At 44.1% G+C, this 27,975-nt stretch overlaps 1 protein-coding gene across 4 annotated transcripts in view; it reads right to left on the bottom strand.

The window, feature by feature from the left end:
* Positions 1 to 27,975, bottom strand: part of CARS2 (cysteinyl-tRNA synthetase 2, mitochondrial) — a 1,341,930-nt gene that overhangs the window by 576,492 nt on the left and 737,463 nt on the right. For all 4 annotated transcript variants that reach the window (XM_069636755.1, XM_069636758.1, XM_069636756.1 and 1 more), the window contains one exon: positions 11,210 to 11,293. In XM_069636755.1, the coding sequence (XP_069492856.1) occupies positions 11,210 to 11,293 (84 nt within the window). The remainder of the gene's footprint in view (positions 1 to 11,209; positions 11,294 to 27,975) is intronic.

Here is a 27,975-nt window from a genome sequence, read left to right on the forward strand (position 1 = left end):
CGTTCAATTAACAGATTCTAAGTAAAATATACAGAATGCACATAGGCAAAGGAAAGTGCATGCACAAGCTATGCACCGTTATCAGAAAGCACTACTACTGCAAAAACAAAGAAATCCATGTCTACATTAACGACAGTGCTATTAACACACATATTTACTAACTTCTTTCTTTCACAATTTCAGTGAAGACCACTTTCCTGAAAAGCAGCAGCGTCTGAAGTACGAACCAGAACGGAGAAGAAACCTACTCTTTCCATTCAAAAAGGTAAGTGCAATACTGCCATAATGTTCTGTTACTCAAACACTGTAGAGTTCTAGTATTGTAGAACAAACAATTGTATTAACCCTGCAACTTTAGATTGAGTATTAGTGCTTCCCCTCACCAGCTGCATACTTTGTATTGTCATCTTAACACCAGTATAGTAACACACAAATACAAGAATAGCCTTCCCAACCTGAAGTAGCAACCCATTGCACAATCACACACCTCTACATGCATCCTTACCATCATACTCAGGCACTTCTGCATAAAGCACACAGACACTGCACAAGATCCCAACCCACACTTTCCTTTTTTCTCCAACAGACCCCAAAGAATGCCTACCAAAGCAACACAAAAGTAAACGAAATCAAAATAAAAGTCTCCAAAATAAGCATCCACCTATAGCAGAATGTGTACAAAAAGTTCAAACAAAACATCTAATACATTCATTAAGCGAAACAAAACAAGCTTCCAGTACAGAAACTTTGCCTCCTCTTTCGAAATGTAAAACAAAACAAAAAGTGATTAACAAGACTGCAGTTACCACTATTGCTAACACTGCACCTATACATCTTGAAGTAGCTGCAAGTAAGCATACCAAATAAATTATTTTACAAAAAATGTTCTGCCACAGAGTCCTTCAGAACCTTATAAAAACAGGAGAGAAATCACGCATAACTCTGAAAACCTACCGCAGAAAATTAATCCTACAAACTCTCAGACAGAATGAATGAATGAGTCAGAATGAAACCACTAACAAAACTAAGTGCTAACCTACAAAAAAGACTTCTCAATAAACGGAATATCAACAAAGATAGCTTCACAAACATCTGTGGAGGTGAATGGAGTCACACCACGAGCACAGAACCATATTTCAATGAAGAAGCATACAAACAAAAGCAAATAAACCCAATTGCCATACATAGCACTGGACGAGGGTATGAAAAACTTGAAGCCATTATGGAACAGAACCGCTGCTCACAAAAATATCCCAAGAAAACTCAGTATCACCTCTCCATTCCACTGAACCAACATGTCCAGTCTACAAATGGCCGTGCACATGAATGTGTACCATAGCCAAAAAATCTTTCAATTCTTTACGCCAGTTCCTCAATCAGTATGTGAAAGGCAAAGACAAATTCAAAATGAAACTACTACAAAATATGGACTCATGTCCAGTGCGCAAATACACAGGACTACAAGGACATTCATTAGCCTGCATTTCTGGACCTATTTACAAAAGCACCTTCCACCATATCAACACATCATTCAACTATAAGAAATCTGGTTCATAAACTGCAGTATGACAAAAGTTCTATTTTAGCACTAGCCAATTTAAATAACAATCTTCTACATGGCCAAACTACTCAAAAAAAATAGAGCATATCCAGGGAAAATATTTTGGAAGTGAAAGCCACTTACAAAATGCAATAGCTTTACAACAGACTAGCAACTGTACAGATGGCAACCTTCTACTACTACACATACAAAAAAGAAATACTAACGTGTGTGCGTGTGCGTGTGCGTGTGTGTGTGTGCGTGTGTGTAAGTAAACTGTAGACCTAAGGTACAAAATAGAAGGCAATGAAGATTCCAAATGGTTCCAATTGGCTCTCTATCTAATAGCAGAAAACAAATTTGAAATGACTGACCCCTTAATACTTTGCAGTTACTGCACTGCAAAACTTGACAACCAAACACCTTCACGTGCTATCACAAATAACTTGGAATTATTCTGACTACTAATACCCCTGCAACAACTCAACTTATATGAGAGCATCATAATTCAAACAGTGCACCCATTTCAAGCAATAATACGCCTTCAGCCAAAAACAGAAAAATTACCTCTCTTTGAATTAGTGAAAGGCATTTGTGGCAAAGTAGTTTATTTGCCATTAGATCTCAAAGAAAAAGTACACACTCTGGGAGTGCAACGTCCAAAAGATCAATCATTAATTATCTTAGTAAATGGCGTACCTAAAAAAGACTACAAAGAAATTAATATTGAAGCAAACCTGAGGAAAACCACTGAAATAATTTAAGACTCATCAGAAACTGGTCAATTTCAACTTCTAGATCCTGCTACAGAATCCTATATTTTAGACCATTATACAATTCACCCATTACACTCTAAAGACACCATAAATGATACACTGGAAACGTACCAAATGCGACAAGCCAAAGGATCTCCAATCAGCATATGGGAAACAAGTATAGAAGCACATGCCTTTCCTCTACTCTTTCCTACTGGAAAAGGAGGAAGGTACGATGATGGACCCACACAAATAACAGCATCAGAATACTGCTCTTTACAAATGTATTCTGAAGACCCCAGATTCAGACAAAAAGTAAAATACATATTCCACCTTCTCTTTAAAAGTGAACTAGCAACTCTATGCAACAGAGTTGCACACACATTGAAATCAGGTACCCATTTTCAAAATATGTCAGATACACAATTACTACAAAAAGTGCAAGACAAAGATGAGGTTTTACAGTCGAGCATTACACATCTTTTAGAAAACATGTGTGGTACAAAAGAATACTGGTTCCGACATCATGGAGATGTACGCTGTATGATAAGAAACCTTGGCCCGCCCACTTGGTTTGTGACATTAAGTTGTGCAAAATATGCATGGGAAGATTTACACGATTTCCTAGGCATAGCACACAAACAAAACAAACAGATATAAAAACACCAGGAGAACTCTGCTCGCTAGATCCTGTAAATGTATCAAGTTATTTCCATATGCTACACTTCATTTGTAATAAAACTGCTACTCCCCTCAGAGAAGTGCAACACCTCTTTCGGAGAAAAGAATACCAAGCCAGAGGAGCACCACACATCCACATGCTTTTGTGGATTAAAGATGCCCCTAAATTTGGTCAGGACAGTGATGCCACTGTTTTACAGTTCATCCAAAAATATGTCACTTGTGAAATCCCTTCACAAACAACACAGTGACTTTCATGCACAAATTATACAATTTCAAAGACACACATGGGAAATATTGTTGTCGCAAATATAAAAACAAAGGGAAATACTACAACAAATGCCGCTTTCGTTTCCCTAGACCAGTTTCAACAACAGGTCAAATAAACAACTTCATGTCTTCAGTTAGGCATAGTTTCAAAGGTAAATCACCTAAGAACACATATTACATAAAAAGAACAGAAGAATCAAAATACATCAATGATTACAATGCAATCATCGCCCTCCTATGGAAGGCAAATATAGATGTGCAGTACATTGCAGACAATTCCACTGCAGTTGCACGATATGTCACAGACTACTTAACCAAAGCAGAAAAAAGAGCTTCAAGACCTCTGGGATGACATATCATCTGACAAAACACTATCACAGAAATTGTACAGTTTAGGCATAAAAATGCTCTCCCATAGAGAATGTCGCTGCTATGAAGTTTCAGACCGTTTAACCGGTAATGCCTTGCATGGAAAATCTGAAAATATTGTATGGCTAAGTCTTGGTCCTGCTAAATCTAGAAAAAGAGTTCTCAAATCATATGAGGACATAGAAACAATAGCCAAAAATGATCCCAACAGCCAAGAGATTTTGAAAAACCATTTACTAGACACATACTACCCACACAGGAGTACCACTTTGGAAACAATGTGTCTATACCACGTAGCCCAAAACCGCACATACAAAAATAATATTAAACCAGATGAAAAGAAAGGTAGATACAGAGTGGCAAATTGTGAAGGTAGCTTAGTGAAACTTACCAAACGAAGCTTAATTAATCATATCAAATTGTCATTAAAAAATGAACAGCAACACCAAGAACAACTCTGGGCCCAACTAGATGTGGAGACTCCTGACAGTAGTCAACCTTCTGTAACAGGTTTGTTTGTTTATTTTATTTAGTATAGCGCTCCAGACCAAGGGGTAAATGGGCGCTTAAAGGACAGGTTACATAGTTACAGTATAAAAGCAGTTATACAATTGTGGTGGAAATATGCCATATATGGTATGTATAAGCAGGTAGTAGGAAACAATTCATAGTATGTACAATATATACAGTTAGTACTGAGCTTAGTCTATCAGAGAATTGCCTTCTCCAGAAGCCAGCTAATGACTAGTTTTCTGAACAGTTGGAAGGATTTGGTCAGTTTAATATTCAGTGGCAGTGTGCTCCAGAGTTGAGGGGGGAGGACAGTGAAGCTTGAGCCCCCTGCTCTTTTGGTGGTGAATCTGGGCACAATGAGGCTGAGAGTATTGGATGATCTGGTGATTCTTGTGTTTGGTTTAAGAGCGAGTTTGTTGGTAAGGTACTGGGGGGCTAGGTGGTTTAAGGCTTTGTCGGTGAGGCAGAGGGTTTTAAGGTCGATTTTTTGTTGAATGGATAACCATTTGCAAGATATTCTTATGTGGGAGATGTGCTCTCTCCCTGGAATATTTAGTGCTGCTCTCAGCGCATTATTTTGGAGGATCTGAGGTTTCTTGATTATAACTTGGTTGGCACCAAGGTAGAGACTGTTGCAGTAGAACCACTTGGAAAGCCACTAATAGCAAATGAGGCAGAATTAGCCATTACAGAAGTAGAAAACACCATGTGTCAGTATGAGAAATCTATAGAAGACTTTGCTGTACTAAAATCAAAACTAAACAATGAGCAGCATAGCATTTTCCAAGAAGTAACAAAACAAATTGAACATGGTATGCAACATGAAAGTAAAAATTGTACCTGCCAAGACTACGAACCTGTACTGTTATATGTGAGTGGTCAAGATGGTCAGGCAAAACGTTCTCAATGAAAATCATCAGCAAGTTCCTCCAACAATTGACAAACAAACTGTCAGCTGTTGAAACTACCCCACAAGTCTAGTTGCCTATAACATAGGCGGTGTCACTTTACACCGATTACTACTCCTTCCAGTAGAACACCAAAACTAATTAGACTATTACAAACTTTCTACAGAAGCTGCAATGGAACTACGCAGAGTTTTCAAACAAATGAAAATGCTGCTAATAGGAGGAGGTGAGCATCGTCTCCAACCTAATGTTGGCTTCGATTCACCTCAGATTACAAGAGGTCCTCAAAACAGACTACGAAGAGCTCTTGGGAGGAAAACGCGTTTTCAGAGATCTTCAATTAACACCAGTGAAAGTGAACCTATTTTTAACACCTAAGCACAAACTGTGCCATAAAACTCTTGGCAGCATAGGCAATATCAACCTTTGGAAACATTTCCAATACTGAGAATTAACTGAAAACATGCGTCAGTCTGCAGACCTCACATACGCCAACATTTCTAAAAGTATTAGAGTTGGTATACTATCTCAAGAAGCACAATCTATATTAAAAACCAAGCACATCCATGCACTCTATGGCCATAACTCATGTGCTACTGATGTCATAGAACAATTAGCACACACAAATGTAAACTGTATGTCCTTGATGCCAACTCTTACAAGCTGTGCACAATTCAATTAAACATTGAAAAAAAGAAATGCAACCAATAATTCAAATTTGCTCCACAGACAAACTGTCACGATTCCTGCCCCTCATGTCCCCAGCCCTCCAAGATGTCAGGCTGGAGCCAGGTCACGATCACCTACATGGCCCTCAAGGGCCTCTCCATCCTTCCAAAGACCCACTTGGAGTCAGACTTGGCGCTTGTGGCACCAGACTCACTCACTCCCATAGGATAACATTGGAGATTGGACTTGTAGTGCATTGATGGGGACAAGATGGATGCCCCCACTTATTTTGGTTCCCAGAACTGCATGTGCAGTCTAGTCTCTTGGGTGTGGTTCTGCCCAGAGACACTAGGGATACCCAGAGACTATTTAAGCCACGCCCAGGCTGAGAAACATGCTTTGTGTTTTCTGCACCTGCAGCGTGACACTCACCGTGTTCGGATTGGTCCCCAGTAGGCCTGCATCTTTCTTCTGCGCTTAGCTCCTGCAAGAACAAGAACACCGTTACGAACACCCTTACTTTGCGGCGCTTCTGCCCATCATTCATCGCTTCTTCTGTTCTGCTGGCATCTTCGGCGGTGTCATTCCCATCCCGGCACGCCGCTTCCTAAGGAAAAGGGAAAAGAACAGAAAAAAGGCATTAGTAAGCATTCAGCAAATCTTCGCTTATTTTTTAAAGACTGTACAAGTTTCAAACGCTTACCTGACTCCCAGCCGCTATGGGGGAACTCTGTCTCCGGAACTTCTCATCCATCTGCAAGAGGGAAAAGACACTCCAGGTTAGCGTGGAAACATCTAGAGGCGCCGCATACCGCGCTTACTCACCGCATTTCTTCTTCATAACCGGCCTCCACGCTGAAAACCTTGCAGCACCTAAAAGACACAGAAAAGAACTCAGTTCAATACAAATACAAAAGGGCTGCATCGCGCTCTCACTCACCTTCAGTGCTACTCATCTCAGCAGCACGTCGCCATCCGCAGACGCCGGCCATCATCTAAGGAAGGAAAGGAACGAAGTTAGAGAACTGTTCAAAAGACTCATACTTACCTATCGGTCTCTTGCCAGTGAAGTAACTAGGAAGCAACGAGCCCGCATCAATCAACACACCCCTGAGCTGAAAGCAGGATGGAGAGCACACTTTCCAAGAAAAGAAGGCCCAGTCTCCATTCGAGTAGAATCCAGGGAAGGGTTCGAGGTCGTACCGGTCAGAACAGGCTGAGTGACGTCCCCGTGAATACCAGGTGAGCGTTACACAAACTGGACATACATGGTATGACACTACCCATGTGTCAACAAGCCACAACAAGACTAAATACCTTGGAAAACTATCTCTAACACAGCTGGTTTGGAGAAAATATTAAAATTATCTTTAAACTGTAGAGTAATGCTTAAATGTAACCTTGACGTGGAGCAAGGACTAGTTAATGAAGCACTTGGTACAGTTGTTGGCTTTCAAACATACCCACGTGACAACAACATTCAGTTTGTCAGTATTCTATTTGACAAACTATCAGAAGTTAAAAGGATAAGACGCCTTCTTTTCAAAGACATGTATGTACGCAGAGAACAATTTTCTCTAACTCTAGCATGCGCAGTCACAATTCACAAATCACAAGTTCTTACCCTAGATAAAGCATTGATAGATATTGGTAGCAAGGTCTTTCTAGAAGGCATGAGCTATGTAGCACTATCACGCTTATGTACACTTGACGAGCTATTTCTAATCAACTTTGATAAAAGTAAAGTAAATGCTGATAATTCCTTGCATTCTAGAATACAATAGACTGCGTTCACTCTACACCCCAATCTAAAAACCTATTCTGTTCCGCAAAAAGCAAAACATTGCAAAAGAAAACTACTTCAGACTCAAACGATGCAGGATCTCACAGCAATTCCTCCAAAGAAAGTAAAAGAAGCTAATACTTCATCAAGGACCACAACCAAAGAAGAATCTACTGCTCAAAGTAACTCAACTACCTCTTCAAAGAAGCAACGCACACTCCGAACAAATGACTTGGACACAGAACTGTCAGGTCCATTCAAATTTTCAAATACAACTGGTGTAAATTGCTACGCAAACGTAGCAATAAATATTCTATACCAATTGCCACCAATTATTGACAACATTTACTTTCACGGTACAGACCAACTGTGTTTGTAAATGTTAGTCCTTCATAGAAACCAACAATCCTGACAACACTTAGTGTTTCTAGAATAAGGCAGGAATTGGACTACTGTGCTGGAATGGTCAAATTCACTATAAACACACAAGAAGATCCACACGAATTTCTAATGTACTTACTACAAGTACTAGAAAACAAAAACATACCTATAAATGAAATCGTCCAGATTTCATACATGTGGAAACATATATGCACTCTTTGCAGCCATGTAGTACAAGAAGAAGTTCCTCATGAACGCTCCGTATATGTATCCATACCTAATTGTGAATCCATTCCAACAACTTGTACAAAATGCAAACCATAGCAGATTATGTACTACCTGCAATTCAGATAATCACTCCACCTTACAAATACAGACACATAGTAAATACGTAATAGTAATGCTTTTACGTTACAATGCAGATAGTACCAAAAGCAACTGCAAGCTGACTGGATTCACACATGGTCAAGTATCACTTGGTAAGAAAATCTTCACAACAATAGGTATAATCTACCATACAGGAGCCACAACCAATGCAGGTCCCTACACTGCATATATAAAAAAAATACATGTGGATGGTTTGAATGTAATGATCCTACCATTACTCTAAAACAGATATTACCAGCAAATCTTGTAAACGCTTACTTAATATTCTTAAAACGAAAATGTAATAACTAGTCTGTGTATGAACATAAATAGCATGAATAGCATAAAACAGGAAATAAACAGGTAAAATATGCCAAGAGGTATCTAACTGCCCCAAAAATCTGCAACAAGCCAAAAGATAGATGAATAACACTAAAACGGAAAAAGAAATAAATAGAAAACTCCAACTGCTATCTAATTGCAACAATACTACCACCACGTCCAAATCAAAAACCATACACCTATTCAATTCATCCTACTGAAATCAAAGAAATATATTGTACCACAACATAGAAAGGTTTTTTTTAATCCTGCATTGATTTTTTTCCCACAGACCCAATAATTTAATAAACACAGAAACTGAGCAAATTGCACAGTACACTGGTTTGAACTACAGTACTTCTAGAGTACTAACTATGAGGGTCAACAAAATACAGAAATGTCTACTATGCAATGCAATAACTCATTATAAACTACCTACACTAACATATGATATTTTCTTTTATCACAGAGATTGAAAAAGAATGTCTGCTCCAATTACCCATGTCATGAAAAAACTGCATACAACCACAAAAAGTCAAACAGTAAGTATATAATGACTGGACTCACAAACACCACAGCATAACACGCCCATTCAAGCACACACCTGACCACAGGCCACAATCCAAAATGTTTGCTTCCATGGGTATCTTATGCTGCAGTTCTTGTTGGCAAACCCTACAATCTTGACTGCATGGCCTGCCAAAACTTTACATACAGCCTCAACAAAGGAAATAGTAAGTATATAATGATTGAGCTCTCAAACACCGCAACATAACACAACCATGCAAAAGGACACCTCACCAATAAATACAACCCAAAATGCCTACAGTCTTCAATACCAACATTCTGAACACAATCTAACAAACTAACTCACATCATCTCACTACCCTATAAACACTATTAGACTACTGCCAATCATTATTCACATTTTTGAAAACATATCCCCTAATCAGCCCACATACCACAGTCAAAAAGTTTGGCAACATTGGTGTATTATGCTGCGGTGGTTGTGGCCAGGGCTTAGAGTCTCGGGTGCATGGCAAAGGCCATGCACCCGAGACTCTAGGCCCTGGCCACAACCACTGTAGCATAATACACCCACAGAAACAAACACCTACCGAATGACCAAAACCCAAAAACATAACAGATCCATCTCAAAACCTATCCACTTCAATTAACATTCTAAAATAATAATTACAACCAATGCACAAACTCTTCAATACATACCCTCTTCACCCAATGTTCTACTAACAACCTAAAACCAACATCATAGTAAATTAAAACAACCAGTAGTGCGCCCAGTGTTTGGCATGTCCGCGGACAGCCGCGGTGACCGCAGACACCGCAAACACATCACGGCCTTCCCCCACCTAAACAAATCCATCATTTGACCCATCTCTTACTCCCCCACCCTCTACAAGCACTCCCACACACAAACACACCCACCACAATTTTATTCATACTTAGTTCCACGCTGCGTTGTCCGCAGATGTTCGCAGATCCAATATGGCGGCCGCATCGAAGCAATGCGACGCACCTCACGCTTCATCCCAGCCAATCAGTGAACACGTCGCATGTCTGCTGCCGATTAACCAATTGGTCTCCTGTCCGCGGAGCGAACATAGATATCACAAATTTTTTTAGACCTACTTTTTGGTCGTTTAAAAAAAAAAAAATGCTACTGGACGCATTTTCACCAAATTTATAAAAGCACGCTTTCGTGACCAAGCCGCTGTCCTACCGCAAATTTGGTGGAAATCCGTCCAGCGGTTTGGGCTGTAGGCGTGACCAACATTTTGTCTCCATTCGGTGTATGGGAAAAACATTACATTTTGGGGCCCCTCCCTCTAACTTTGCCCCCCCTCGACCAAACCTCACCAAACTTTGCAAAAAAGTGTGGGCCATATACTTTTTTTGCAAAGCTTGGTGAGGATTCATCCAGAGGGAGCAAAGGTATAAGCTGCTCAAAAAGTGCTCTTCCTATGTGCTAGCGCAGGCCATGTAATATATATATGTTAGGGGTGTTTTGGCAGGAACAAGGATGGAGAGGCGGGCAGGGGCGGTTGTGTAGAAGAAAAAGGGAGGTCAACCAAATTGCAAACAATCAAACGCTGGTCGTTTTAAACAAATAAAACCACAAAGCCACGATGAAGATACTAGAGGTGAGGCTACCTAATTACTGAAGTTATTTTCTATCATCTGATTAGAATTCTTTTTTTACTGTCCATCCACAAGCAGTCTGGCTCTATTACTAGGCTAGGTTCTCTTAGCACAAGATAACAAGCTACCACAGATGGTGTTATGCCCAATTAGGTTTTGTTTCCGAGATGGAACATGACCCTTTAGGCACAAGAAACATATTTGGATAGAATTCTTATAGGAGACTTAACAGACAACACTGAAACATGATGGAAATATCCGGTTTACCCCTACTTAGTTGAAAATATTTGAACTTTTCACTTTTGAACAAATTCTTTTTGCTTTGTTTTTGGTCGAACATGCATTAATTGATTAACCGGATACCAGCATTTCATCATTTCTTAGCTTACATGTCCAAGAAGTCCACCCACAAGCAAAACGGTTCCACCCCGTCCCAGTGTAACAGAATTAGATGCTCTTGCATGCATTACTAGAAAAATTATTAGTAACATACCTAGCTCGTCGTCAGTGTTGTGGAAGCCACTTGAAAACTTTCCATATTTGTCACCTATTGATTTAACATCGAAATAAACATTGCCTATAAGGGAAAAATAAATTCACAGACAATATTAGACAGATATTTTATGATGGAATGAAGAGCACAGTATATTTAACATTTCACACAATAAAATAAATAAAGCAAAACATTTCTACAGGTATGCCTATAGTTTTGACAGCGAAAGGACTTGGAAATGTGTAATTTCTTAACTGACTGAATTACTTTGCTCGTGTTCATCAAAGAGAAAAAGAGGCGATTTTTGGTCTTGCAATCTTTCATTGTAAAGAAAATATGCAATTCAGGTTTTTGCATATGAAGTATGTAAGCTAATTGTTTATATAGTACCGAACTACTGCTCCAGATGTAAGAACAAGATTTGTGCTGCAGTCTATCTTGCGGCACTAGCTGGGAAAAAAGTAGCTGAAAACATGGAGATCCAGACTGGCGCCCAGGCCTCCTGCCCCATATAAAGAACGCATTTTATTTATTTAGAATGTATTGATTTTATAGGTTATTTATAACGCGCTTAGTACCCAGAGGTTTCTAAGTGCAGACCCAGGGATCTAACCTCTGTTGCTCTGTGTCGTCTTGCTTCCAAGGTGAGCACGTTGCCCCTGAACTATCCCCCCAGAGACATAGCAGCACACAAAACCATCAAGCATCTAGGCGCTAGTTACAGTGAGTGCAAAGTGAGATTCTACAAGTGCGATCCCACGCCTAAGGTTACAGCACACGGATGATCTTGAAAGCATAATCTGGCCGCGCCATGCCTCATGGTATGGAGGGCTACTGCCGGGGTACAGATATGCAGGAAAGACAAAATTAGAGCCAGTGTACAGGCTGGAAAAGCCATGCCTCATGGTACTGGGGGCTACATCAGGTATACAGATACGCAAAAGGACAACATTAGAGTAGGTGCCCAGTCTGGAAAAACCACGCCTCATGTTACGGGGTGGGGGGGGTACATGAATGAATATTAGAAGCCTTGAATGGGGTCTGCTTAGGTGTCAGTTTATAGTAGCAACTCTAAGACTCTTGATTTCATAAACATGTGGACCTCAAGAGGTAGTTGTATGATCGAAGAGAAGCATGGAATGAGTGAGGGACACACAAGGTAGAGAGTCTGAATTCTTGAAATCTCCGAGTGGGCTGGTTTCTGGCAGAATGGAGTAGACCGCTCTGTGGAAAAGATGGAGGAGAGGACTATTTGACCACTGACAGATATATCCTAGGGAAAGCAATGAAAGCTATGCAGGGCCTTGGAACCATTGGCTCAAAATGTTCTTCCATCGGGCTTTCGCCATCATTACATCAGTCATTTGATGGGTGTGAACCTTTATTGAAGGCTAGAGAACCATTCCATCAAAGGGTGGATTTTTAGTATTTTATTCCATCTGTACGATGTTGGATAACATTAGCGGTACAATACTTTTATGAGGACCGTGCTCCCAGAGATGTGTTCATAGCAGCTCTGTCCAGACAGCCAGATGGAAATAAGCACCATTAACAACTGCCTGGTAATTGCTACTCACAGCCGCGCCTATATTTGGCAGTTTCAATTCCTCACCCGGCCACTGTTGGAAAGTGCCTGAAAATGCAGGTTGGTGTTGAGTGTTGGCTCGAGATGAACAACTCCCTGATTTCACGCACTGCCACATTCTGATGGCATTGAATGAACACAGCCAGGGCTGAAATGAGCCCATTTGAGGTAGGTGGCAGGCATCTCACAGGCTGTAGCAGAAGCTGGGTGGATTTAGGAACACTGGGGGAGAGGATTACACCTCTTACTTGTCACGCCCTAAGGAAGAGGTGGCATTTGTTTCAGGCTTACTGACAGACAGACACAGTGTTCAAAGTTTAGCTAAGAGGTGCCAGTGCAAAACCTCTGACTAACACCCACCGTGTTGGGGTTCAGACGGGTATAGCTAAAGCAAGGAAAGGGTCCTCTCAACATGCTGTATCAAATCAGGAGGCGCGGTTCAGAAAACCTTGTAAAGTCTTTCTAAGAGAGGCACTGGGGGATGTTGGCACACTCAGCCTCTGGAGGACTCAGGCTCCAGAGACCATCTGGGCATTTGAACAGAAACAAGACTAGGACTAAAATAAAATAGCCTTGTGTAAACGCCACTTTATCAGTGCTTCGGAAAGATGCTTAACTTAGCAGATCTGCATCACTTCAAGGGGAAGGGGCAGTCGGCCACTGCCACAAAACAGATTCCTCAGAAGGATTTTTCATTTTATCTGACAAAACACAACTCATAGATCAGCATAAAAAGTCTTCCCACATGTAGATGTGCCTGTAATTTACCCAAATAAGCTAAGGGGTAATCTCCCACAGGGGTGTCGAGTCCCATTTAACAAATCCAATCTTTATGACCCAACTTGGTGTGGGTTTCTGACACTTAATGAGATAGAGACTTTAGGTCTCTTATCACTGATGGCATCTGACATGTCGTAAGTCGGCGGAAAGTATGGTTTAGAGGCTAGAAAATACGGTTAAGTGGGAGGGCTGTATATGTTGCAATTATTGTCGAGTGTGAACACACCTTGGCCTACATTCAGTGCTTAGTTGGAATCACTGCACATGTAAATGCCAGGGTGAGTATGAATGAAAATGTGGCCTATCAGTGAAAGTCACATGGTGACGGGCACACTGCAAAACAAATGCATCTGTGCGACATACTGGGAAATGTACATTTGCGGGCAGCTTACCAAGATACTTTGCCATTATTAAATGATAAGGGTATTTATTGAGTGCAGACCTAGCTTCGGGAAGCAACTGAGCACTTTACTTATAGCGGGGGAAGATCACAGTGAGTGGAGAAGAGGAAATGTAACGCTCACCTGATTCCCGCAGAGGCGCCGGTCTTGACTGGGTGAATGCTGTATCTTCAAAGGTGATGTGTAACACACGGTTGGCTCTTTGGGCTGGACCTCTGTGCACTGTATGTCTGACTCGAAGAGTAAGATGTCTGCAGATAGAAAATATGGGATTAATGAACTGGGGTTATTGGGTGCCTCTCTCCTCTTCCCTTTCTCTTCTCCTGTAGAACCCCAAAGGTTAACGCCCTCACCTTAGGTAAGTGAACCCCGAGCTCTCCATCTGCCTCGGGGCAGGGTGCCGTAACCAGTTTCTTCACTGAATAAGGGTGCAGGCCTCTTGACCTCAGAGGACTGCTGTCTGTCGTTAACTGCACGAACGGTAAGTTCTGGGCACTTCAAATGTCTTAAAAGTCTTTTGTAATGATATCTCTTGTTTTGCAGGGTTCCGGCGATGGCGGATGGCGGGCTGATGAGAGCTGAGGATCGAACCCGCGTGAGGAATAGAAGCGCCTGGAAGCACGTAAGTAAGCGCTTGTAGCCTGCTTCACGATGCGCACTAACTGTCCCTTTTATCTTGCAGGTACAAGTTAGGAGCTTTAGAGAAGCTGAAGGGTGCTGGAATACCCACTGGATTCTGCGTGGGAAGGAGTAATGGCACGTGAGTAAATAAGTTGCCCAATGTCTTTAAACGCACCTTCTTTTGTCTTTCAGATGCGGGATGCAGCGCCGAAGGCCTCCGGAGCGTGTGAAGAGCTGGTAAGCTTTAGTCTTTCAGATGCCGGAATGCAGCGCAAGGCGTTGGTAACAGCCGATGGACCAGGTAAGAGATGCGCTGCCCCTGAAGACCGTAGTGCTAACCTGTTCTTTCTTTGTCTTTACAGGTGCTGCTGAAGACTGGATTCCAGGATGGTAAGCCTTTGTTCCCTTAGGCCCAGGATCAGAAGCAGAAGACACGGTGAGCGTTCTGCTGCAGAGAATGCAGAATAACGCAAAGCAAGATTCATCCATCGGGTGTGGTTTAAATAGCCTCCTGTAGTGCTTAGGTGTCTCCTTCCACAGCCTTGCCTAGGTAAGAAAAGAGTTCCTGCTTTCCAGAAGAGTTCCAGTGTTCTGAACCTAGGGAGTGGCTCCTGCCCCACCCAACAGGAAAAGTAGTCCCAAACAGAAGAGGATCAGGGGCTCAACTGGCAGGTAAGTAAGCAGCATGGTCTGCTGCAGGTAAGTCCACCCAAGCATTATGAGCCCGGCGCTTGCAGCGCTGGGACTGGGCATCTTTATGAGCCTGGTGCCACTGGCGCCAGGACAGGGTCCAAAAGGTCCCAATTGGGACTGGCTGGCACTCGGAACCGGGGTTATGGGTCTGCTTCCAAGGGAGTCGGGCAAGTCCTGATCTTTTGGAAGCAGAGATCATGACAGCACCCCCCCTCAAGGCCCCTCCCAAACCGGGCTTCTCCGGGGGTTTGGGCTAGTTAGGAAATGTTCGATGAAATCTTTTGATTAGACGAGGCGCGTGGACATATTCTGCAGGTTCCCAGGATCTTTCTTGGGGACCGCAGCCTTTCCAGTCAATCAGGTAAAATAGTTTAGATTTGGAGATCTTGGAATCCAGGATGCTTTTCACTTCAAACTCGAGTTCTCCATCAACTAGAATAGGTTTTGGAGATTTAGTTAGTCGGGTTTGAGGTTGCACGGGTTTTAATAGAGAGACGTGGAAGACCGGATGTATCTTCATGTGAGGGGGCAAGTCCAACTTGACCGCTACTGGATTTACTATGGTAGTGATGGAATAGGGACCATGGTATCTTGGGTTGAATGTGCGTGGTCCTTTTAGAGGTAGATATTTGGTGGATAACCAGACTTGATCTCCTACTTGATATTGGGGGGCTTCCTTCCGATGTTGGTCTGCTCCTTTCTTGTATTGTTCTTTAGTCCTTTGAAGGTGAGAAACGGCTTCCTTAAAGGCTTGGGTGATTGTAGAATGCAGGTGGTCTACTGCTGGTGTTCCAAGATCTTGGAGTGGATCCAACTCCGAGGTTCGAGGGTGACTACCGTATAAAAGAAAAAACGGGGTCTTTCCAGTTCCCGAGTGGACAGAGTTATTGTAGGCATATTCGGCTATCCAAAGGATATCTTTCCAAGTTTTTTCAGTTTGTTGTAGCATGCAGCGCAAATACTGTTCCAGAGTTTGATTGGTCCTCTCGGTTTGTCCGTCGGTTTGAGGGTGGTGGCTGGTCGAAAGTCTCACATCAATTTGAGCCGACCGACAGCAACTTCGCCAAAAATGAGAAATAAATTGACTACCTCGATCCGAAATTAGAACTGAAGGAAAACCGTGCAGTCGGACGATGTTTTCGAGAAATTCTCGGGCCAGAGTTGCTGCTGTTGGTAAGCCTTTGAGTGGAATGAAATGCGCCATCTTGGAGAATAGGTCCACGATTACTAGGATCGTATTGTATCCGGAGCATGGAGGTAGATCGGTGATGAAGTCCATAGAAAGCGTATGCCAAGGGCGAGGTGGGATGTCAATAGGGCGTAAGAGGCCGGCCGGTTTTTCCTTTTGACTCTTGTTTTGGGCGCATACTCCACAGGACATTATAAAGTCTCTGATATCTTTTTTCCAAGACGGCCACCAGAAGTAGCGCTTGATCTTTTCCGAGGTCTTGGTCATACCGGGATGTCCTTCCATTAAAGAATCGTGATAACAAGAGATTACCTTTTTCTGTAAATCTGTGCTGGGCAGGTATAACCGTTCTTGGAAATATAATAGGTTGTCCTTCACCGTAAAGTCCTTTCCCTGCAGATGCCAATTCTGTATGTCTGCTGGAGTTACCAGTAGCCTGGCTTTATCCTTAACTTCCTCTATGGATTGTGTGGCGATTACACCTAAAATTCTTTGTTCGGGAATGATAGGTACAGGTTTAGGATTGATCAAATGTTCTTCCACTCCCATCCGAGAAAGGGCATCAGCTTTACCGTTTTTTGTACCAGGTCGATAGGTAATTATGAAGTCAAACTCGGCAAAGAATAGTGCCCAACGGAGTTGCCTAGAGGATTGAGCTTTTGCGGTTTTCAAATATTGCAGGTTTCGGTGATCTGTAATCACAGTAACGGTGTGTCGGGCCCCCAGAAGATAATGCCGCCAAGCCTTAAAGGCGGCCTTGATAGCTAGAAGTTCCTTATCAGTAATAGTGTAATTGATTTCAGGAGGCGAGAATTTGCGGGACCAAAATGCCACGGGATGCAACTGATTGGTTACTGGGTCCTTTTGTGATAGAACTGCCCCCATGGCAAGGCTCGAAGCATCAGTTTCAACGATGTAGGGGAGTTCTGGGCGAGGATGTTTTAAGATTGGTGCAGAGATAAATCTAGTCTTCAAATTCTGGAAAGCTTGTTCCGCCTCGGTAGACCATTCAAAACGTTTGTCTTTCTTTAACAAGGCGGTGATGGGCTGGACTATTCGAGAGAATTCGGGGATAAACCTGCGGTAAAAGTTAGCGAAGCCTAACATGCTTTGAACACCTTTTACGGAGGATGGCGATGGCCATTTGAGAATTGCATCGACCTTCTTTGAATCCATACGCACTCCGCTAGGTGATAATATGAATCCCAAGAATTCAACTTCAGTCACGTTGAAAACACATTTTTCCAACTTAGCGAAAAGTTTGTGTTGACGCAATCTCTCGAGGACCATTTTCACGTGTTTCCGATGTTCAGTTCCCGATGAAGAATAAACGAGGATGTCGTCAATGTAAACAACACCACACACATCTATGAGCTCTCTGAGGACATCGTTCATAAAATATTGAAAGGCGGCCGGGGCATTGCAAAGTCCGAAGGGCATGACCTGATATTCAAATAGCCCATACTTGGTGCGGAAGGCCGTCTTCCATTCATCGCCCTCTTTTACTCGTACCAAGTGGTAGGCTCCTCTAAGATCCAGCTTTGTATATATGCATGCTTTTCTGACTTGGTCCAGGAGTTCAGGGATCAAAGGTAACGGATATCTATTTTTAACGGTGATCTGGTAAAGGGCGCGATAATCTATACAAGTTCTAAGGTCCCCTTCTTTTTTTGGAACGAAGAACAAAGCTGAGGAAGCAGGGGACTTGGAAGGACGAATAAACCCATTCGCTAGGTATTGATCCAGGTATTGTCGGACGTGAAGATTCTCAGGCTCGGTGAGGGCATAAATTCTACTACAAGGAGGAGTAGATCCAGGTATCAGGTCTATCTGGCAGTCATAAGACCTATGAGGAGGTAGAGAGTTAGCCTGATCCTTCCGGAAAACATCTTGGAATTCTAGGTATTCAGGAGGTAACTGGGGAGCCTCCGAGGAAATTGCTGCCAGTGCAACACCAGGTCGAGGGTGACAAGTAGAGACACATTCTGGAAACTGAACCGTTCTTGCTCGCCAATCGATCTGAGGATTGTGCTTCTCTAACCAAGGAATTCCTAGAATAATCTGGAACTGAGGGGCCTTGATCACATCGAACACGATCTTCTCATGGTGTCCATCTTGACTTACTAGCGTCACTTCTTGGGTGGTATGCGTTACTGGTCCGGAGGCTATCTCCGTACCATCCACCGTAGTAATGACGTCCTTTACAGCCTTTGGACAAAGAGTCAGATTCATCCTCAAAACCATTTCATGATCCACATAATTGCCGATGGCACCGCTGTCGACGTAAGCTTCAATCGCATGTAATCGATCCGGATGTTCAGGGCTAATGAGGACCATAGGTATCACGAAATGCGAGGTCACGGAACTGGTTTTAACGCTCGGCAAGAGGACCTCTATTCTTGTCGGGCGAGGTCGTTTCCCTGCTCAGAGTTTGTGACCCTGGTAACTGCAGCTCCTACTGCCTTCTTGGCTGGTTTCACCGGACAGTCTCGAAGAAAGTGCCCCGAGTTTCCGCAATAGAGGCATAATTGCAGCTGTTTTCTCCTTTCCCGCTCCTTTTGTGTTAGTGGTCCTTTCAGGCCCCCTATTTGCATGGGTTCCCCGGAGTCTACTCCTTTGGTAGGAGTTGGTGGTTTGGAAAATACTCGAGCATCAAACTTGGAACGATCGGCCTTCCTGTTCTGCAGTCTGTGGTCAATTTGAACGACTAAGTCAATATAGTCCGAACAGTCTTGCGGGGGATTCACTACTTGGGCTAACACATCTTTGAGCTCTCCACGTAGACCTCTATAAAACAGCGTAATCCTTTTGTCCTCAGGCCATCGAGTTTCCACTATCAGTCTGTTGAAAGACGCAATATAAGCCAAAAGGTCTTGATTACCCTGTCGCAATGAAAGGAGCTCATTGTCCAAGGCCTGCCACTGTGAATGTCTTGCAAACAGTTTTTCCATACTGAGCTGAAAAGCTTGAAAATCATGGAGAACCGGATCATCTTGATTAACTAGAGGGATCGACCAGTCTGCCGCATTGCGACTAAGGTACGAAAGCACGAAAGCTACCTTAGCTTGATCAGTTGGAAAGGCTGCTGGCCGGCATAAGAAGTGCAACCGGCACTGATTAATAAATACTGCAAACCTCTTTGGGTCACCAGAAAATCGTTTGGGCGGAGCCAGAGGTACATTCCCAGGTAGGTTGATCTGCACTGGGTTCGTAGAGGATGTTGAAGGAAGATTTGCCCCTGATGCGGGTAACGGAGTTTGTCCGGCTTGTGACTGTAGCAATTGTCTAGCGAGATCGTCTGTTCGCTCCGTGGAAATAATCAGTTCCCTTCTTAGAGCATTAGTTTCCTGACGGGCTGCATGCACTTCTGCTCTTAGTTCCCCAAGTAACTGGGCTAGCTGGTCGGTATCCGAGGTTTCCATAGCGCCTGGGTGGGAGTTTTGCGGTGGGCTTTGCGTTCTCTAACGCTCACCTGATTCCCGCAGAGGCGCCGGTCTTGACTGGGTGAATGCCGTATCTTCAAAGGTGATGTGTAACACACGGTTGGCTCTTTGGGCTGGACCTCTGTGCACTGTATGTCTGACTCGAAGATTAAGATGTCTGCAGATAGAAAATATGGGATTAATGAACTGGGGTTATTGGGTGCCTCTCTCCTCTTCCCTTTCTCTTCTCCTGTAGAACCCCAAAGGTTAACGCCCTCACCTTAGGTAAGTGAACGCCGAGCTCTCCATCTGCCTCGGGGCAGGGTGCCGTAACCAGTTTCTTCACTGGATAAGGGTGCAGGCCTCTTGACCTCAGAGGACTGCTGTCCGTCGTTTACTGCACGAACGGTAAGTTCTGGGCACTTCAAATGTCTTAAAAGTCTTTTGTAATGATGTCTCTTGTTTTGCAGGGTTCCGGCGATGGCGGGCTGATGAGAGTTGAGGATCGAACCCGCGTGAGGAATAGAAGCGCCTGGAAGCACGTAAGTAAGCGCTTGTAGCCTGCTTCACGATGCGCACCTAGCTGTCCCTTTTATCTTGCAGGTACAAGTTCGGAGCTTTAGAGAAGCTGAAGGGTGCTGGAATACCCACTGGATTCGGCGTGGGAAGGAGTAATGGCACGCGAGTAAATAAGTTGCCCAATGTCTTTAAACGCACCTTCTTTTGTCTTTCAGATGCGGGATGCAGCGCCGAAAGGCCTCCGGAGTGTGTGAAGAGCTGGTAAGCTTTTGTCTTTCAGATGCCGGAATGCAGTGCGAAGACCTCCGGAGCATGCGAAGAGTAGGTAAGCCTTTGTCTTTCAGATGCCGGAATGCAGCGCGAGGCGTTGGTAACAGCCGATGGACCAGGTAAGAGATGCGCTGCCCCTGAAGACCGTAGTGCTAACCTGTTCTTTCTTTGTCTTTACAGGTGCTGCTGAAGACTGGATTCCAGGATGGTAAGCCTTTGTTCCCTTAGGCCCAGGATCAGAAGCAGAAGACACGGTGAGCGTTCTGCTGCAGAGAATGCAGAATAACGCAAAGCAAGATTCATCCATCGGGTGTGGTTTAAATAGCCTCCTGTAGTGCTTAGGTGTCTCCTTCCACAGCCTTGCCTAGGTAAGAAAAGAGTTCCTGCTTTCCAGAAGAGTTCCAGTGTTCTGAACCTAGGGAGTGGCTCCTGCCCCACCCAACAGGAAAAGTAGTCCCAAACAGAAGAGGATCAGTGGCTCAACTGGCAGGTAAGTAAGCAGCATGGTCTGCTGCAGGTAAGTCCACCCAAGCATTATGAGCCCGGCGCTTCCAGCGCTGGGACTGGGCATCTTTATGAGCCTGGTGCCACTGGCGCCAGGACAGGGTCCAAAAGGTCCCAATTGGGACTGGCTGGCACTCGGAACCGGGGTTATGGGTCTGCTTCCAAGGGAGTCGGGCAAGTCCTGATCTTTTGGAAGCAGAGATCATGACAGGAAAAAGGAGTGGGGAGCTAACTGGGGAGGGTGGGCAGGCCTCCAGAGATGATGAGTTTTTAAATCCAACTTCCAAATACCATGCAGAGATATCATCTTGTCCATTATTTTCTACCCTTCAAGAGTTAATGTCATATAGATATGTCCTAATGTTTATTTATAGATTGCCCCAAGCAAACAGAATTGAATTCACATAGGTGTGTTTGTTCGTCATCTGTTGGCTTGGGGAGCCAAAAGTAGCTCCTGGTAGGTGTTGAGTTCAAGCTAACCCAGTTCTTCTAGGCTACAAGCAGGAGATAACTAGCTCCCAGCTCCCCTCAATTTTGAACCCTGTTGTAGCTTGGGGATTTCAGGTTGACAGCTGTGTAGAGGATGCAATAAGATTTGAAGACCGTACAGGCTTGCAGTGGGAGCCAGTGCAGTTCGATGAGGTTCGGGTGATGTGGTTACATTTGCGGAGTCCTTTAATGAGTCTTGCTGCAGCATGCAGGACATATTTCAGAGGTGCCAGGGTAGTGTAGAGTAACCTCTCGACAACCGGACCAAAAGAAAACAACCCTCTAGGGGAAAAAGGCTTAAGTGAACCCTTTTGTGAGAAGAACAAGAGCTTTATTTTGTATACAAAAAGGAAAAGGACCGAAAGGATAGGTCCACTGCCGTAGAGCTCTCTCTGCCCTCTTCAAAAGAAACAGCATGTTATAACTGCAAAATTCGCCATTCATACCGTGTACAATATACAGTGTTTATCCCCCACCCTCATTGACTACCGCCTATTTATATACTAATAATCACATACTGACCCAGAGTTAATTGGTCGTGGTTTCTCTGACTCCAACATCTTCACACGTGGGTGATGATGATCTCTTAATCTTGGGTTACTGTAAAATGATTGGTTACATTTTTGATGACACTGCCCTGGCCTGAGACCTAATCACATGATCTGCACTTGGCCTGCAACATGAGCTCAACGGATAACTTGGAGGTCAGTCTGGGCCTTGCGAATAAAGCATACCTTTTCTCATCCCAGACACGCAGGTGCCCCATAATCCTTTGCTCTCCCCGGTACAAATCACTGACTTTTGTGTCCTCTATTCACCCCCTTATCACCTACCCCTGTTGAGGGGCAGGCCTGGGTTTCCTGCAGATCCCACTAATTAGTCTAAATAGTGAAGGATTCAGGAGTTTTGCTCATGGGCATCTGGCAGTTCAAATGGGATTACCATTTACCTGGGGAGCGCTCATGTCCTAAATCTCTGCTTGCGTTTTGACAGCTTAAGACCTCTGTTCTCACTCCCATGGGTTTGTACTTCACAACTAGGCGCAGCCCTTAGTCGTGGTGGGCCGCTCACATGCCTTTCTAATTTTGTGAGCTCTACAAAAATGTATGCGTGTATGGGTGTTTGTGTTCCCTACCGCGCCAGGGATGAGGGAGAAATATTCCACCACAATGCCTTGTTGTTTTGTGCACCCAATACAGCCTGCGTGGATTCAGGCCTACCATCACACATCCATTTTATATGTACATCGTGCGGATGCAATGCATACACCTAGCATCTTAAGAAGCTTGTTAGTTATTTGTCTTATTAAGACCTATAATGGGCCTGCCCTGCACCATTCACGTATACCCACAAGTCTCCCCCTCCACCTGTACCCACTTATGTGTATTTCCCACATATAAGTACACTCTCTGCAAACAATCGTTTGGGAGGGGATGGGATCTGAACGTGCATCCCAACAGTAGTCCCCGGAAGGCCTTCCAAAAGGGCATTGCCACCTCCAGGTGGGAGAGGACAGACAGCGGATCTGAAGTTGTTTTCAAGAATGAAGGGCTTGATATTCTGCAGAAAAGATAGTTGGTACCAGGCCGTTTGTGTCTTCCTTGTTATGTGCTGTTTGAATGTGATGTGTGTGAGAAACCAGAGGGTTTCTCACCTGCTAGTCCCCCGGGATCTCTCTCTCAGGTGGCCAGGGCACGGCCATCGCCTTTGGATCCAGACTCTGGGAGTGGACCAGTGCGGGAGGATGACCTGGGTGAGGGGTCTTAGGGTAGTGGGGGCAAGGCAGCCGATGGTGAGACGGAGGATTCTACCCTTTTTTGTTCATCTACCCCATCCTATTTTATGGGATTCTCTGATGTCCCAACTCCCACCCCCCTTTTTTCTACAAACACTGGGCCGAGGGAGAGGGTGACAGAGTAACAAGACTAACTCTCACACATAGTACTCGACATATGCCGCTAATCAGGTCAGGTAAAGTCAGGTGCTTCACTTACTCTGCCTGCTCTGGAGCGCGAGGAGCAACATCAACCGTCTACTACCATCTTCTTAGCACACCCGGAGGCTGTGCTGATCTCCATACGCCCCTTCTGGAGGTAGGAAAGCTTTCTAATGCGTTTTGCTGTGCACTAGCCAATTTCTCTAAACCCTGAATGCTGAATAGAAAGAAAAAAACTCCTGAAAACTACCTTTATGTTCCCTCCAATGTTGTGAGTATTGCCATCATGCTGCTGGCACTCCTTTCTCTTGCCTTATGTGCTGTGGTCCTGAAGCATATGCTTGAGTTGCCTCATTGACTTACAACTTGCTGCCGAATTCGCAGCATTTCCAAGATGGCCGCCGGCTTTTGTCTCCGTTCCAGCATGTTTTCACAGCACACTTGTGTGTTATGATTGGTCACTGTGCTGCTTATCCTAACCAACTGGGGAACGGCAGGCTTTAGCCAGCCCCCTCACCAAGGCCCACTCCTAAAACCCCTGTCTTCTCCCTGTCTGCTACATGTACGCCCCCATGGTCGCCTGTGATGTGTGCCCCCACCCCCTCCCATGGTCGCCTGTGATGCTGTGTGCCCCCCACCCCCTCCCATGGTCGCCTGTGATGCTGTGTGCACCCACCCCCTCCCATGGTCGCCTGTGATGCTCTGTGTGCCCCCCAAAACCTGTGTTACTGTGTGCACCACCACCCTTCCTCTTGTTGTCCTCCCCTCCCCTTTTCACTCTCCTCCAAGCCATACCTACCTAAACTGACTTTCTGCATTTGTATGCTGCTGCCGCCCTGCAACATGGGGTTGGAAACATATTTGTGCCACCTAAACTGGCTTCCTGCATTTGTATGCTGCTGCTGCTACCCTGCAACATGGAGTTGGGCAACATGTATCTTTTTCAAAGCACTTATGTAACTAAGTAAGCCGCCCTGCAACATGGGGTCAGGCAACATGTATGTTTTGCAAGCAACTAAGTAAGCCTTCTGTAACAGTGCCACGATGCCCAAGGGCTGTTGTGTGATTTATAAATGCAAATACATTTTTAAAAAAACTCTCACCTGATACCAATTAGCTCTCCTCACTCAGATAAGGAGGACACACTAGAGACACACTCTGAGCAAGGCGGAACACAAGTACAAGCAGAACTTCCAAAGGCAAACCTACTGGAGCAGAGCGACGGACCAAGGGACGGGAGCAGCGGGGCGAAAACCCCAACTGGAGGTTGTTGCCTCCGACAGGCCGCAAAAGACACGCGGAGAAGGCCAGATCCCACAACAGAAGGCTGAATTGTGTTTCAAGGTCGCCAGCAAACCTGCCGGGTGAACGGCAGAGTTGGGGAGGCAAGGCCAAGCCTGTGGTACTAACCTTGACTCATGAATGGGAAATCAAAATACCAAGAAAGAAAAGCACACAGCCGATGAGTTGGCAAGCGACCTGAGAGACTGGTGTGTGTTAAGAAAGTTTGAAGTGGCAACAACATATCGCAAGTGAAGGCTGCACGCGTGTGGATGAAACGCGAAGAAAGGCAGACCTGTGAATGAACTTTGAAGTAAGGACAGCTATGGAATCAGCGATACTAAGTAACAGAGTGGTCCGGCAAAAGGAAGTAGCCCACTCGAAAGTCTCTGTGAAAGGTGCATCGTTTGTAACGATAAAGCAAATGAAATGCAAAAGCGAAGTATGCAAAATTAACTCCTAGAGAAGTGGAGAGTGAACGTTGAACCTTGTACTTTGAGTCGAAGTGGTCCTGCGGAGGTCTGTAGAGAAAGCCACGCACATTCAAAAGTCTTCGATATCTAAAGTGATCTAAGCCTGACTGAGGGAGACTCAAAGTGTAATAAGCTTGGAGAAGGGAGGCCCCTTGCAAGTTACGTTGAACTTTGTTCTGAAGAGGTATGAGCCCCGACAGAGGGCGACCTAGGTGCATATTTTTTGTTGTAACATTATTTGGAAGTGGAAAGGGACACTTTAACGTGGAAGGCCAGGCGGGCCTCGATCCACGCTTTGGAACTGTTTATTGTATTGAAACCCGAGCCAGAGTGTGTCAACCTGCCTACAGGGACCGCCTTACTCCGTGTGGTCTAACGTGGGGAAGAGAGCTGATTCAGCCACATTTATTATTTTGTACACTGATTTTTCCTTTGCATACATCGCTCCTTTATATACTTTTTGTACAAGAGATATGGAAGGCATTAGGTTTTGTTAGCATAGGCCATTTTGATTTGACGGACTCCACTAGAACTGTTTTGTTTGTTTGTTGGTCGAGACTACTCCATCCTTAGTTATGGGGCAGAGTAGGAGTTTTCCAACCCCAGAAACGTCAATAAACCTTTTACAAATTGTACCTATTGTGTCAGTGTGATACCATGCCTCCCATACAGGTGTCTGTCGATGTTGAACCCAAGGGACTTGCCACAGGGGGCCAACTGGGGTGTGAATCCCTCGAAGTTCATAGCAGAGAGCCAGGTCTGGATGTCAGGGTGTTCGGTGTTGTTGGTCAGTCAGTCCTGGAGGGGTTAAGCTTCAGGTAAGCACTGGACATCCAGGACTGGATCAATGTTAGGCAGGCCTTCAGCCTGTGGATGTCTTTGATGGAGGATCTCTTGAGGTAGATCTGCATGCCATCTGCGTATTGGTGAATGTGGATGTTGGGTGGAGAGAGGAGGGTTCCGAGCAGTTGCATGTAAAGATTGAAGATCACAGGGTACAGTATGGTTCCTTGTGGGACTCCACAGGTGATGGACAGAGTTGGTGATCTGGAACAATCAATTTGTACGAACTGTAGGATTTGAACCAGCTGATCATCAGGGTCCAGTGTTGGTTTCTTAAGAAGCAAGAGGCTTTGTCTGGTCTTCAGGGTCTAGGGGCAGGTGCCTTGAGTTAGGGAGTTGTTGATGATGGTCAAGTAAAGGAAGAGTGCTTCAGTCAGAAGGGTCTTGAGGGAGGAGGATGGCATCTGCATATGATGTGGCCGTGAGGGATGCTAAGGTGGCAGTGAGGTCTTCCATAGTTAGTGTCTTGAAAGCTGTCCATGTAGTTGTGGTTTTGCGAGATGGGATGTGTAGTGTGCTGTCAGTTGTGGCGTTGGTGTCTATATGTTGGCGGATCATGCTGATCTTGTTGATGAAGATATCACAGGAACAGTATTTTTAAAATGCCAACTTCATCCAAGCTGAATCAACTTATATGCAGAAACATGCTCTTTAAATGTTGAATCTCTCTTTCTTGCATACGTGATCTGCTGTTCAGGTGATGTCACTCATGATGCCATATGTGATGTCATATGGTATGTCAGTGATGTCATTTGTGATTTCAGCAGTGTGCTTAGGGGAAGCGCAATGGGAACATCATAGTTAAGGTGGCGCAGCTTCAGCACCAGCCAAATTTCAGGTGTTCTGTGGCATTAAAGCAAGACATTAACGTCACTTCAACTAAAGTTTTTCAACTGATTTTCAAGGATTTTGTTAGGCTATACCCCCCATCATCTGTAATTCTGTCTTTTTTGTGACATATGGTATGACAACAGGTACGTAATATCTGTTCTTGAGCTACACAACAATATCGGGTTGATCAAGTATTTCATGTTTTTTTGTGTCCATTAGATAAGATGGGATTGGTAATGGTGTACTGTGACAAAGAAGAGTGAGGTGGGTAGTGAGGAACTATGACAAGGAAAAGTGAGGTGGGTAGTTGGGGACTTTGAGGAATAGGAAAGTGTGATTAGATGGGGTACTATCTTGAGGAAAACTGAGTTGGTCTAACAAATATACCTTACAAACACAGAACTCCTTTTAAGGACTACCTATAAATATTACCCCCCCCCCCCCCAAATAATACTCCAGTTGAGAACTAAGACAGTACCTGGACAAGGGACGTGCTGATACTAGATCAAGATTCATGAACAATATCTAGGTCTTTGACAATTGAGATTGAGAATTGACAAAAAAGGAAAGCCATGAAGACACAAAGTAAATCAAGAAGTCACAATGTTACGAATTATTCAGATGATACTTAAGCGAGGAAGAGTGCATTGAACAACAATGCAGATTGAGAACCACGTATGCACTTAATCTTCCAATAACTTTATTTTATATGATGGGAGAATGTAAACACTACAAAAAACATTGATAATTGCACTCTCTTTTGGGAAAAGTTCATAAAAAACAGAGAAAGAAATGGACTATTTTCTTCCCGATTCACAGATACAAAAATTCTGCAAACAGATTGTCTTAAGGGCACCTGAACGGTATGAAATTGGAGAGCTTATTGGTTCATAGAAGCAGAGATTGTGAATCACACACACACACATATA

The sequence above is a fragment of the Ambystoma mexicanum genome, chromosome 7p (assembly GCF_040938575.1).
Source record: "Ambystoma mexicanum isolate Mex_15411 chromosome 7p, UKY_AmexF1_1, whole genome shotgun sequence".
In the NCBI taxonomy this organism is placed as follows: domain Eukaryota; kingdom Metazoa; phylum Chordata; class Amphibia; order Caudata; family Ambystomatidae; genus Ambystoma; species Ambystoma mexicanum.